The sequence below is a fragment of the Cryptomeria japonica genome, chromosome 11 (assembly GCF_030272615.1).
Source record: "Cryptomeria japonica chromosome 11, Sugi_1.0, whole genome shotgun sequence".
In the NCBI taxonomy this organism is placed as follows: domain Eukaryota; kingdom Viridiplantae; phylum Streptophyta; class Pinopsida; order Cupressales; family Cupressaceae; genus Cryptomeria; species Cryptomeria japonica.
The window spans coordinates 733,185,408-733,199,952 of NC_081415.1; the positions used below are offsets into that span (position 1 = coordinate 733,185,408).

Here is a 14,545-nt window from a genome sequence, read left to right on the forward strand (position 1 = left end):
CAAGGCCAGTATAAGGCTTGGAAAGACCGATGATAATCACTTGTTGAAGGTTGTTGAAGATCGGAAGCAAATAAACAGTTTTGGTTTCCCATTTGTGTGTGTTCTTCCGAGTTTTGCTATTCTTTGCAAGTTTGTATGACCTGTATGGATCGAGCATCCCAAAAAAGGGACATGGATTATTAGTCTGGTGTCTTACTTTCATTTTGTTTTTGATTTGGAGTCTTGAAGTGTTGTAGTTTGTGAATAAACTCCATTTTGTTGCAGGCGAGTTCAAGAGCCCTAAAAACCAAGGTTTTGAGAGCAAAATGGCTCCAACCTAACGTTCCATGGTGGATTTCCTCTCTGAAACCTTATGGAATGTTAGGTTGGAATGTATTCTATGTTTTCTTTTTGGTATTGAGACAGGAGAAGCCAAATCAGAGATTTGCCACCATACCCTAAGCTTGGCACGTTGAGTTGGCAAGCGTTAGGAATCATGATTAACATGCCCAAATTGGTTGAATCCGGTGGATGGAGATGAAGTATGATTGGAGGGGAATTCCATATGGAAGCACATACCCCAAACTATCTGTGAGATTTTGCCAAGATCAAGAGCTCAATGAAATGTACAAAATAGAGACACAATATAGGACAAGAATAAACTGTATTCTCATCAATAGAAAATGATCAATAATAATGATTCAATAGTTACATACAATGTAGATGAGCTTGCTTATATAGGCAAGGCTAGGGATATGTGAGCACACAAACATGACATGTGGCTCAATAAGACACAAGGGTAGGTAGGAAATAGGTGTGGGTAGGTAGGAGAAATAATATAATAGTCCACATGAGGTGGATCACCCACTGAATGTGGAGTGTAACAACAAGATCAACACCATAAAAGGTGGAATTTCTCCTACACACACTATCCCAATGTGGCACAAACACCCAAGTGTCTCATATCCAAACTACTATGAAATGCATTATCCTAAGTAAACTTAAGTAAAGTGTAATAATATCCATGATGAATATTTATTTACACCAACACTATCATTAATTCACTTAGGCAATTAGACCGGTGAAGGAGTTTTGATCAATCCCTATTTTTAAGGCCTAGAAAGGGGCAATTAGACCTAGTTAACCGGTAAGGGTTATATATGTTAGAGGCAAAAACCACCTCCGGTTTTTAGATATTGTATGTAAACCCCAAAAGGGTGTTTGGAATGTAAAAGAGTTCATAGGGTTGTTCAGGAAGTTTAACCGGTGAATGCAGAATACCTCTCTGACAGGGCTACTAGAACCGGTTAGGCCTGAAAGTGCAGTTTGTTTGTAAAACACCAAACCTGTAAGTGTCAAAAGCTCCTGAGCAAGGATTAGGGTTGGCAATCCATCCAAAATCATCCAACCTAATGTGTGTAGTGTGGGGAATGAAGATCCTATGGTAGAGGGGTTGAACTCTCAGGTTGAGTGTGAAAGAGAGTGGAAAAACAAGGTCTCCGAGCCAAGAAAATAGAACTCACAAAACAACAAGAGCTTATCCTAGCCTAAGGCCCTTGGGAAGGTGAGAGAGGTTAAGTCTTGCAGACCCTTGGAGGGTGTGAAGTGTAGAATCATTGGATGGTTCTTGGATCGCTTGGAGGAGATACCTAGACAAGGTAGCACAAACCGGTGAGAGACAATCCACTCTACATCAACATGTAGGGGAAAAGTTCAGGCGGTTCAAGTTAGTGTATTTTGCATTTCACTTTAGTGATTAAAGTGAAATTATTTTATTTAACTAAATAAGTCTAAATAAACTGTAGAGAAAAAATTAGACTTATTTTCCATCTCATCCTTATTAGTGATAAGGATGGTTTTGTAATTAAAGTTGATTTCTGGAAGATAAGATTTTCAGCTGAATCAGCATAAAGATAGGAGCAAGATAGAGGGTTGTAAGCAATTCATTTAGGTTGTCTTTCGAAAGACTAAGTTTTTTGGACTGGAAAACTAAATGCAACATACCAGAACAACATGGTACATGTTGGTTTTCATGCAACTATGAGTTATATCAGTTTTGGCTTGTACATTTTTTAAAGGAATGAAAAACAGGCTATGAGTTGAAATTATCTGTGTATATTTCCATTGTTTTTGAATATTTCATTATTGTGTGATTGATTCGATGTTTCTAACATTAGAAAATTAGTCACCTGATATTTTGAATAATTTATTCAATTTTTGCCGTTTTATTTTGAAAACTGTTCTGAAACTCAAAGATTTAAGAAATCAATAATGCCTGTGAGTTGCCGAGGTTTCCAATTAACTCACCCATTTACTTGTGGGTGAGTTTCAGTGAGTTGCAGGCCGGAACTTGTTGAAAGTACTTGTGTGCACCCACCAAGTTCATGTCGAAAACTCGCCTAACACTGAGTTTTGCTGAATCGCCATGTCTCAGTTAGTTTTGGTCTGCCAAATTTTGCCAAGTTGCAAGTTATCAAACTTTGATTTTGAGGGAAAAACAACCTATCTTGCGGAAGGGTATGCTCCCAGAAAAGAATCTGACTGGAGTGATTCTTTTACCATTGCAAAGTAATTTTTGAGAGCTTTCAAAAATGGTGACAGACAATATCTGAGCAATATCAGGGGATGTATGGTCATGTAATGTTGACTCTGCAAATCTTATTGTCTTTTGATATGAAATATCTTTTTTGTTGTATGGCTTTACGAGGTAACCCCCTTGAAGTGGCCCTAGCCCCGAAATTTCATTTATATTGCATGGATCTGTTCTATTCTGGTCTTATATTTAAGAAGTGCTCCTGTTATTCTGTTTGTCATTGAGGAAATTCCGAAATTTCAAACACATTTTCCCAAGAAAGATTAACCTAAATGAAGATTTGAAGAAAAGAGCATAGCTATTTCTTGCCCCAACTACACTTCCATTTTACCTGGAAATCAAGCTCAGTATAATTGCAACATACTTGTGATGGAATCTGTTTTTACTCATGGTAAGAATATTGGGATATCCAATATTTTTTTTAGGTTGGCTATATGCCAAGATGAGGCATCTCAACATACACAAAGCTTCATATACTATTCAGTTTTCTTCTGATATATTCCTCCCTTATGCAAATTATCTTATATTTATTTCCTTGAATCAACAATGTATGTAAAACTCTACATCAGTTGTAAATAAGTTCTTTTTAGTTTTGTTTTTCCTTCTAGTTCTGTCCATTGGTTTTACTGACATAGAATCCTTAATTGATCAGGCTCTTTGTCGAGCTGAACCTAAATCACTGCATGCACAGTGGACTATGCTTTTGCCCACGCACGATGTCCTGCACCCTCGGTAAGCTCTATTTCTTCACTTCTAAACTCAAATACTTAAGCAGTGTAAGTTGAAATCTTATTTAATATTTAGGTTCATAAAAGTACTCTGTTGTATCTTAATTGACTAACACTGTAGGGTTCAGGCGTTATCAGGCAACGTTGATGACATGTTTACTCTTTGACCCCATTTTGAAGGTATTCATATGTGAACAAGTCTTAAGTACATTGGTGTACTTTCTCTAGTTATGATAATATATTTTTTTAAAATTAAGATTCCAGTATATTAAGATTCTTAAACTAATAAATTAACTTATCCATCAACAATTGAAGACACGGATGGCAGCTGCTGCTACTCTAGCTGCAATGTTGGAGGGTCCTTCTTCTGTTTTTCTTCAAGTAGCAGAGTATAAAGAAACAACTAAACCAGGATCATTTACAACACTTTCTAGCTCGCTGGGTCAAATTTTGATTCAGCTTCTTACAGGTATCTTCATAAACATTGTCTGTTGTCTATCTAAATGCAGACCATACTTACCCATGGGTTTCAGGTACATTATATTACTTTTTTGGGGAGAATATGGCTTGTGTTTTTTTTAAAATCTTATAGTTTCAAGCTTTCGGTTCAAGCGATATGGTCAGTGTATATGAATTCAGTTTCTAATTCTTTTATTCTTATGCAGGTTTTCTGCACTTGGTTCTAATTGAATGTCATTGTGGAATGCTAATGATGATTTTTAAGACACTTTCACTTTTGATATCTGCTACTCCGTATGGACACTGTTCCATATTCATTGATAATATTCAATATTAAGTGTTGTATTTACCATAAGACTTTGCAGAAGTAATCCATCAATTAGCATTGATGATTAAATACACCCTCTTAGAACATCCTTTTTTCTCTTGCGTTTCTGCCAATTCTATAATCTTGTATTCTTGTTGATTAGGCCATATGATAAGATTTTCCCCATTCTCTTTGTTGTTCAAACAGGTTTAATCGGCTGCCTGGTGATCTTCTTCCTAATATTATAGCTTCTGTGGGAAAGAGAGCAAGTGAACTCTTTGCATCATCATTGGACCAAAGCAACATAGTGGTAGGTTATTTTTTAGGCTTTATCTTAATTGTGAATATCCTATTATTACCCAATGCTGTTTGCTTTGTTCACAGGCCATTTCAGTCAATTGCTTGGGAGCAACGCTGAGTACAACTCCACCATCCCAACAAGTAGAAGCAATACTTGCAGCAGACTTGACATCAGGTTTGTTTCTGTAAGTAATACATGGGGTCAGTTTGTGATTTGTAGGCCATAATAGATCAATGTTAATTGAACAACTTAATATGCAGTTTTTTTCTGCTTAAGGGCCATTTTATTTGAATAATCAAGCTAGAAAATAATGGAAATTTCAAACTCATGTAAGGTTGCGTCACTCAGTGCTCTTATGAAGAAAATTGTCATATTGAAATTGAAATGAACTTGAGCAATATATTGCATGTGGCTTTAGTTTAAAGTTTAAACAATTTTGTTTTCCTTTCATAAATATTATATTGTCATCTTCAAAGTATTATACTATTATGAATTAGTGTGTGTTGATGTGTGTTTTGAGGCACTCACCAACATCGAAGTAAATATCAAGTATTCTATCCTCTCTTGAACAAGGAAACTTCAAATGCTAAAGATATGATCAAATAAGGTTACCCCAAGGTTCCAATTGTCAGGTCTTGACGATGCAATTGATAGACTCAGTAAAATGATGTGATTTGCTGTTTACACAAAGGGACTTGTGCTTTTCACTTCTACAAGCAACTGAAACTTGAACATCCAATATAGAATGTAGGTGATGCTTTCTTCCTAAACTAACTTAAACTTCTACCAAATAAAGATCAAAAGGATATGGGCTAGATAATCTAATCTAAGACCTATGAACAGTGATGATAATGGATAGTGCTTTAGATAGACAAATTCCTTAAATCGAGCTTTGCTTCGCCATGAAGAAACAACTACACAAAATTGATGCGATCTCCAAAGGTTGCGAAAGATTTTCATATTGTAAACATGCATTCAAATACCCAATGCTGGCGCAATACAAATGAACATCCACAATTGAACTATTGCCAAAATGAGGTTCAGACTAACCATGCAAAGTAATTTGCTATCAACAAACTACAAATGGTATGAACCAAGGAATTCATCACATATCTTTACATTTCTTCATTAAAATCGATGAACTTCAACTAAAACTTGAGAAATATAAACCATGCAAAATGTTGAAACAACACACAAAGATCTTTCTTATCTTCTATGAAAATTATGTATTTATTCCAACATAGTCTTGGCAACAATTTTTGATCTCCTCCTCCTCCTACTTCTAACTTCTATTAACTAACCCTTACAAATGAAAAGGTCAAGCCTTATATAGATTTTGAGTTACAAAATGAAGGTTCCAGATTGATTCTAAATCAATGGCCAAGATAATTCAATAAAACCCTAAGTGGAGTTGGTTATAACTACCACCTCATACATTTAATACCAACCAATGGGAAAATGAAAGATCCCTGATGGATCCCTTTTACTAATCTGCTGTAATTTTTATTATTTTAAATTGATTTTTCTTGCTTATTAATATTTTCTTTCAAAAATAGACAGAAGTTGCAGAAGGGTTGGATTCTTTTTGTATTTTGATGATTTTTCAACAAGTAAATAATGAAGTACAAGTACATGAACAAAGTACTGAAAATGAAGTTCATATACAGCCAAAACAAATTCGATTCAAGGCAGATTTCTGAATATAAAATCAAATATTTGACTAGATGAAGATTTCCAATAATTCCAGGAAGATTACAAACAGGAATAATTCCAACCTGAATGCTGAAAGAGTAACATAACCAGGAATGAAGCTACGGCAAGATTCCAGCCCTCCAAGTGCTGCATGTGGGAAGGAAAGCGGCTGCCAGGTACAGTCGTACGGCTGCCAAGTACACCCAATTGGTTAGGAGCCCCAAATCCCACGCTGAACTCTGTCAGAATCGCTGAACCTCCAGAAAGAATGCCGTACAATATCCAAGATGCTAATAGCTGCAAGCAAATCCAAACCACTGTATTAGGGGCTACGTCCCAAACAGGCAAGGCATTGGGGTTGGTGTCCCAGATGCTGAAAAGCTCTTCCAGAGCCAAATCTCAAATCCAAGATGTAAAATGTGTAAAAGATGGATGATAATTAGGTTACCATCTCCTTATAACTCCTTCCCTGTAGCTCGAACCCTAAAAGTGTATGAAAAGTGCGCTTAGGCTTATAAAGTCTTATTTCTCATTTTTAGTCGCCAAGTATAGAGGAAACACCACTTTTTTAATATAAAAGAATTTCGTTCATCAAAAGGGTCCCTGACAAATGGGAAACATTTAGAAAAGTTCAAGACCTTTCCAACGAGCTATAACACATGGGCATATGCATCCAGATGAAGCCAAAAACCCCTTATTACTCCAAAATGGCTATAAACATAGCCTTATTTAAATAATTAAACGCTAACTTAGGAAATATTTAAATATATTAAAAATATAACCCAAATAGCTGCAGAAGACTCAAATGACTCCAAAAGCTTGAAACGGAACCTGCCACCTATCTGTGATTGAAGTCGGAAATCATGGATCCACTGGCAGTCTTATCCCTAAAATCTAGGGATGCTCCTAGAAACTAGGAAACACACCCAAATCTCCTGAAATTGAAACCATGGTATGGTCTCGTGGAACCTCAAATATGGAAATTGCCACAACCTCCTAAAAAGTAGGGAATCTCCCTAAAAAGTAGGAAGCTCTTTCCAAACACCTGTAACTGCTCAAAAGGATCCTGCTCTACTCCTTGGTCCCCCAGGTGGTCATTCAGTCAACTGCCAGTTCTCCCTAAAAAATAGGAGACCTTGTTTGAAGGTCCGAAACGGCTCACAAAACCCCTGCAAAGCTCCATGACCCTCAGAATGAGTCCCCTAACCATGTCGTTGACCTACGGGAACTCGAATGGTAGGTCAACCCCTGCTCATCTCATGTCACCTAGAAAAGGGGACATTATAGAAAATTACACAAATCGTCCTATTAGGGAAAGGAACAATGAAAAGTGAGTTGTAGCATTTAATTTATTCCCTTTCAAATGCCAAATTCCCTCTTTGTAGGAGTCATGTTCGATGAATTTGGACATGTTAACCTCGACTAATTTGATTGGTTGAGATGAGTAGGCACCACTTCATCTCTTACACGCCTTGTAAATTTTTTTCTTCCTTCATCTTTGCTTCAACTCCACTTCTATATCATCATAAAGAATTATCTACATCTCCAACAATATCGCTTGATCCTCAACATCATCCTTGCTCATCATTTTTTATATCTCCACAGGATGAGTTTCTAACTTTGATTAACTCTTATGAAACTTCAAGATGCTCTTGTTGATCTTTCTTTCCCATTCCATCCTCATCTTTGAAATACTTTGTAGAAAGCTAATCCGATAGCAATATAATAAATGCAAACTAACATTTCATATCGTACAAATGACAAATCATAGAGCTATTTTTTCTTTTTTCTGAACAAGTAAATGAAACTTAACTTTTCAATAAGCATGTAATAACAACTCTTAACCGATAATGATTGCATATGTATATAAACCAATCAAAGTTCTAAATCTATCTTTGTACAACATTTAAATAAAATGCAAGAGAGTTTAGGGTCTACTGTAGTTAAATTCTATTTTTTAATTTTTATAAACCTTATAAGTTGACCAAAGGGGAATTATTATCGATGCGCTATGTCTCCAAGCATAGACTTGGCTGTCCCCCGCACATCTTCCTACTGGAAGCAACCCTACCCTTCACTAGGGTGAAACAAATTTTATGTTTAATGCCATATGAGCTCGGTGTTTTGACCCTACACGACTCTAGTCGGTCACACATTAAAGGTACTCCTAACTAGCATGACCTCTAACTAGGTAATGTATCCGGATCATGTGAATTGATAGACAGATGCGAGGCATTGTGCTACTATTGATGTGTGTCTTACGCACATACGAACATAGAATAAAATACCAAGGTATCTTATCCTCTCTTGAACAAAGTCTCTCAAATGCTATGCTTCGCGATCAAATGAGACAACTGCAAGGTTACAAAATGTTAGGTTTTGATGTGTGGATAAGTTCAGTGGTTTGATGTGATAATGCTAGAATCACAAGGGGACTTACGTTGTACATGAATGCTTGAATACTTGGACGTTGCTGGAACGTGGGATTAACTCATCTAACAAAGAAAGATCAAAAGGAAAGGGTTTATTAGAGAGTTCTATTCTAAAGCCTAGAATGCAGGAAAATGATGAATGATTCAATAGAATCCTACTAGGCAAGGCCTCACCATCAATTCAAATAGTTTGACACAAGCTTAGTGCGATCATCTAAGGTATATCTCAAAGATGTTCAAATCATTACCATCAAACATGGATACCATTCAAGTTAATGCATAACAATGGACAGATAACAATTGAAGTTAAATGCGTGTAAAATTCCAGTTGACCATGCAAGGCACACTTACAATCAGCAAGAGGCTAGTGGTATGGATTAGATGGATTCCACATAAATGCATTCAACAAATTCCTTCGTTCAATCTAAAAATACTTGAAAGCCAATTCTAATCTAATTTGGAGGAATTGAGAACCACAAATGCAAACAACAATTAACAAAAATCACCATCAAGCCGAACAATGATTTATATTCAAATCTGCAGCATATACTGACAATTCTCAAAAATCTCTCTTACAAATGAGAGGCAATGGGGCTCATATAGAGCCTTAAAAGAAATGAATGGCTCAAATTGATTCAAGATCAACGACCAAGATTATAAGATAAAACCCTAATTAGGGTTTGTTACAACCATTGGCCAATGAGAAACGAGGGTAAGTAAGATAAATAATATCACATTGTAGTGCCATGTGTTACCTATTCCCTCCTTGAATGAATGTTGACTTGGTACCCTTTGATTGAATGAATGGTGACTAGGATGCCACCTCAGCTTGCCTTGTACACTTAATTCATTCTTCTTCTTCATAATGTTTGGAATTCATTATGATACTTTGCATTTCATCCTTATGTTAAGGAATTCCATGAATTGTTCCCTCCTTATGTTTGGAAAATTTTCCCAATCTTGGAATCCTAAAATATTTCCTTCCTTGGCGCTCTTTGATATTGAAATCCCTTGATGTAGTTCCTGATTTCATGATGTGAAATCCTTTTGTGCTCATATCTTGAACTTGCTTTCCTTCATTTGTTCATCATCAAGGTGAAGTTCTCTTCATGTTTGATCTAGTCCACATCTTTGCTTTTGGAAATCCTTGTCGCGAAATCCTCTTCCAATCCTTGAAGTGTTGATCTTCCTCATCCACATTTGTGATGTTGTCCTTGCAATATGCATCCTCTTCAAGCCTTGATCATCATGCTTCCCTTCTTCGTAACAGTCTTGCAAAACAAATAAGTATCGAATCAAACACCTATAGGATAAACTTGATTTCAACCTTGGTGGGAAATCCACCCGCATACAGATGGATCAAGTCTCAAAACATCTGCATTATCCCTGTCCATTCCTTCACTTGGTGGAAATTTGATGCCTATCTGGATAACTTTGTTATTGATCTTCATTTGAATTGTTTTGTCTCTTCCTTTGTAATTCCGTACTCAGGTGGAAATCCGACCCTCATCCAGACTCATTGTCCTTCAAAATCTTGTGTTGATTTGATCACCATTCGATGGAGTGGAAATTCGGACACCATCAGGACTTTCTTCCCAACATTTGTCCCAACATGTCCGGATAATTTCGATTAGAAAATTGTAACACCAATTCTAGAAAATGTTAAGGTCCGGATTGAAATTTGGAAAACTCTCCTCAAGAAAACTTGACTTTCAGACTTAATTCAAGTCTGATTGCAATAAATAAGTTTGAAGACATCCTTGAAAGTCTGAAAATGGCTCCAAAAAGTCTAAAGACATTCTGAAAATGACAAATATCAATGGCTGGAAGTGATCACAGCCATGTGACATGCTTGCACTTAAGTTGTTTCACCTTTCTAAGCTCAAAAATGGCCATGCTTGGGCATAACCATGTGGCTGGAAATGAAGTTTTAGTTTGAAGACAACCTGGTATACTTAGAAAAATGTCAAAAATGGTGTTCAGAAGTATACCACAAGCCTGTAAATACTTGGAAAGAAGTATAGATAAGTTTGATTTTCAAATTCCAAAGTTTGAATACACCTTTCCAAGTGTTGGTTGAAAATTTTGTACACTTGGGAAAATATACAAAATTGTGGTTTCAACGACAGCGTGTGAGTAAAACTCTCCTAATTAAGGGAAGGCTCCCCCTATCTAACTACAACTTTGAAAATAAAATAGGATGGGACAACAATCTTTCTTCATTCTTCAAGAAAGACAATATCCTTTTCTCTTCACAGAAAAGGATAGCAATTTGATATAAACAGCAGTAACCACTTTCAAAATGAAATGAGAGAAAGGAAATGAAGTTTCCTGAAAGCGCAAAGACTTCCGTCACTTCCTTCGGGACGGGACAACAATATCAAGCTCAAAGACTTGATTATGTGAAGTCCTATCTACCCTTTTCTATACTAATGCTACAAAGAACAAATTATAACAGCTCAAAGACTGAGATATTTTATTCTTTTCTACTTAAAAGAATGGGAAGTAGTATAAGCTCAAAGACTTACAGCTATTTCTCACAAAATCTACTCCTAAATTCTCCTAAGAACAAGTGAAAGCACAAAGACTTGCAGCTTTTCTCAACAAAATATTTGTTTTAATCTATATTAACCCCAACTACTTGCAACACAAAGATTGCAAATCAGATGTGATTAAGCTCTTTAAGGAACACTTGCAAGAAAGATAATATAGAACACAAACTCAAGTATGTAGCACAAAGACTTAAAGCTTGAGCAATTTTCTTCTATTCCTTTCAATTCTTGAATTTACACATGAAAGCTCAAAGACTTCTTTCTTGTAAATTTGGCAGAGTTTTTGCTTGCTTTCCAAAAGATAAAGATTACAATAGACCCCTCAAGTATTTATAGAAGAGGAGCCTTGAGAAAAAGGTGGGAGAATACTAATTAAATTGAGAGATTCTCTCAACCACCAAGACTTATTCAATAACTAATTAAGACTTCAATAACTAACTAAGACTTATTCCAACTACAGTCCTAATTGGACACAATTTGTAGTTGCCTTACATGTAATTACAAAAGTGCAAGTAATGAGTTAACTTGCTTTTTACAAAAAATACTTTTACATGTAACTTGTCAAAACAAAATTACAACTAAAGATTACAAAAGTGGGAAAATACAACTAAGTGTTGAAATGGGAAAATACAACTAAGTGTTGAAAAACACTTAAGTTGCAGCATGTGAAGACACGAATCCTTTAAACTTCTGGATGCTCATTTGTAGTTCCTCGGGATTCGGTTCATGGGTGTTCTTGGCAACAACCATGGTCTTCACAATAGTGTCATGACACTAGAGGAGCGCATAGTTGTTTTTATCCAGGATGGACTGGATTTCATGCAAAAAGACTTGGTGTCTCATTAACATTTGAATTGAAGCGGTCGAGAATTGTTCGCTCCTCCATTCATTATGAATCCTCATTTGTAAATCAGCAAAAACTTCTTCTTTTGGAATTAGCTCTCCATCCTGATTTAATATGTTGCAAGAGGCCCTTTCACAATGTGAGACAATTTCTCGGAAAACTTCACCCCGGAATCCCTTTGCATCTCTGATCTCCTCAATGAGGGATTTAAGAACAAGGGCCTTGTTTTCTAGAAGCTCTTCAAATTCCAAGTACATGACCCTGTAAGAGATGATGGCATGCTCCTGCAAAACACTTAGCTGTTGTTGGGGCATGGTACGCCAGATTGTCAAACTTTCTTCAACACTTTCCAGATTCTTTTTGAAAGTATCAGAGGTCTAATCCAGTTTCTCCTCAATGGTTTCTAACTTAGACATCATCTGAAAAATGTCTTTCATTACCTGTGCACATAGATCATGAAGCTGATCAACCCAGGAATCTAGTGCTTGTACCTTCTGAGCAGCCCTTTCTACTCCACGAATTGATTCTTGGGAACTAGTAGAACCTATGGAGTTACTCCCTTCAGCAATAGGTTTTGTGATTTTATGAACGGCTGCCATAAGTTGTCTGTTTTCCTCTTCTAGCTTGTCTTTCTTTGCTAGAAGTTCATCACACCTTCGTACTAGCGAAGCTACAAAAAATTGAGCATCATGTTTAATGACCTCATGCGTTTGTTTGCCCAACTCTATCCTTGTAACCTTATAATCAGCAGCTGACATTTCTTCAAGTGGCTTATCTGCAATAGGTTCAACAATTTCAGCTACCTTCATCTTGTTGCTGTCAACAGTTACTCTGGAGATAGTCTTAGCCTTCTTAGCAACTTTGGATCTGGACTATTTCAGTTGCTGATAATCAAAGGCATCAGGTGAGATTTTTTGTTTCTTCCTTTTCGGAGTAAAAGAGCTGAGCCATGGAGGCAAAGTCATCAACTCCCTTTCAGTAGCAGTTGTAGGCAAAGGAGAAGCAGTTTCTATTTGAATCACCGTGGTCATCTTGGGAGGAATATTTGTTTGGACAACGACCACGGTTTGCTCAGTTACCAATGGGCATGAAGATTGCCTCATAAACTCTTCAAAATCAGAAGTGGAAGTATCAATTTCTGATAACTGGATGCAAGTAGGAATATTCTTAGGAACTTCTAACACACTCTCTTGTTGATGATCAAAAGGTGGCTCGTATGCTGAAATGGGAATGACATTTTGAGGAGATTCATCTACAAGCAAATCAGGAGGAGAAAGAGGCGTCTCAATGGAAACTGGGGGAATGATCTCATGAGGTGAGTTTGAAACTGGAGACTTAGGAGCATCATCAGATTGCTGCGCTTCTTCTGGATTATCTAGATCGATCACCTGAACATGAAATCGTGATTTTTCCTTCCCACGAACTGTCGTCTCCTCAGGAGAAAGCACCATTGCCCAACTGTCTCGCAACTTGATCCTTGTGCCCAAAGGTGATGCACCTTCCTTGTTGTCAACCTGAATCTCAGACTTACGTCCAAGAGGCCCCATAGAATCATCTTCTTTTCCAACCTTGATTTTTATGAGTCTAACAACATTATTTTTCAGCCATGCGTTGGTGTTAGCCAAGATAGGCTGAAATCTCTCAAGGATGGATATGCACTCTTTGTGTGACCATTGGATCAAAGGAAGTGGAGCTTCCTCAACCCTCTGCGAAATGTATTTAGGATCAAGTATGTGCCCATCATCAATCATCCGTTGTGGGATATCCACCAAGTTCAAATCAACAATTTGCTCAACAGTGAGCCTGCAGTAATCCATCTTTAGAACTTCGACCTTTGTGCAAAGATCTACCCAGATGTCTTCAATGCGATGCACATGCACAAAGGATTTCTTGATCTTCTCCTTCATACCTCTGTAATCAAAATCAACTCTAGGTTTAAACCTTTTGAGCTTGATTTCCTACATTTCAGTCTCCATGGCCTTAGTTTTCACAGATGTGACAAGGGAATACCGGCCAATTTTCAATGGACTTGTGGTAGAGATCCCCATTCCAACCTTGTGTCTAGCAGACTGAAAAGTGTGGACAGCCATGATTTGTCTTCCCAACTCAATAAGAATGATCTTGTCAGTTGGGTATCTAGGAAGCATATATGGCTGACCACCATAGCATCCAATTCTCATATAGGTGAAAGTGGGGAACTATAGAAACAAACATCCATATTCGCACACCCTTTCCCATGACTCATCTAATACTCTTTTGTTCCTCAGAGTTCTGTCAAACTGACACATGAAATATCCGAAGAATGCATCTTGGACTCTTCTGAAATGCAGTCTGTTGGGTCTCAAAGGCAACTGATCATAATATTCCCAGACTGGTATAAGTGAGTGATTACCCTTGGTAGAAAGACCTGGAAAGTGTCTAAGTGATGTTGCCAAGTATACTAAATATGAGTTCATGTGGAAAGTTATAGTGGAAGGGACTGTTGCAAGTTGTTCACACAAGGCATCGCTGATGACTTCTCCCTATGATATATGATGAGACTGCCTTATGAACATGATGAACTGGTACATCCAGGGCTCAAAAACATTAGAATGCTCGAGGCCCATCATCCCGCCGAGAAGGGTTATGGTGTCTCCTATCTCCCATTTGAAATCACAG

General features: G+C 37.1%; 1 protein-coding gene across 6 annotated transcripts in view; it reads left to right on the forward strand.

The window, feature by feature from the left end:
- LOC131072109 (uncharacterized) overlaps positions 1-14,545 on the forward strand; it is a 202,344-nt gene that overhangs the window by 89,897 nt on the left and 97,902 nt on the right. For all 6 annotated transcript variants that reach the window (XR_009112658.2, XM_058008172.2, XM_058008169.2 and 3 more), the window contains 6 exons: positions 3,225-3,304; positions 3,429-3,480; positions 3,616-3,769; positions 3,966-4,053; positions 4,274-4,376; positions 4,451-4,541. Coding sequence is in view for 5 of the 6 variants with exons in the window: in XM_058008172.2 (XP_057864155.2) it covers positions 3,225-3,304; positions 3,429-3,480; positions 3,616-3,769; positions 3,966-4,053; positions 4,274-4,376; positions 4,451-4,541 (568 nt within the window). In the remaining variant the exon portion in view is untranslated. The remainder of the gene's footprint in view (positions 1-3,224; positions 3,305-3,428; positions 3,481-3,615; positions 3,770-3,965; positions 4,054-4,273; positions 4,377-4,450; positions 4,542-14,545) is intronic.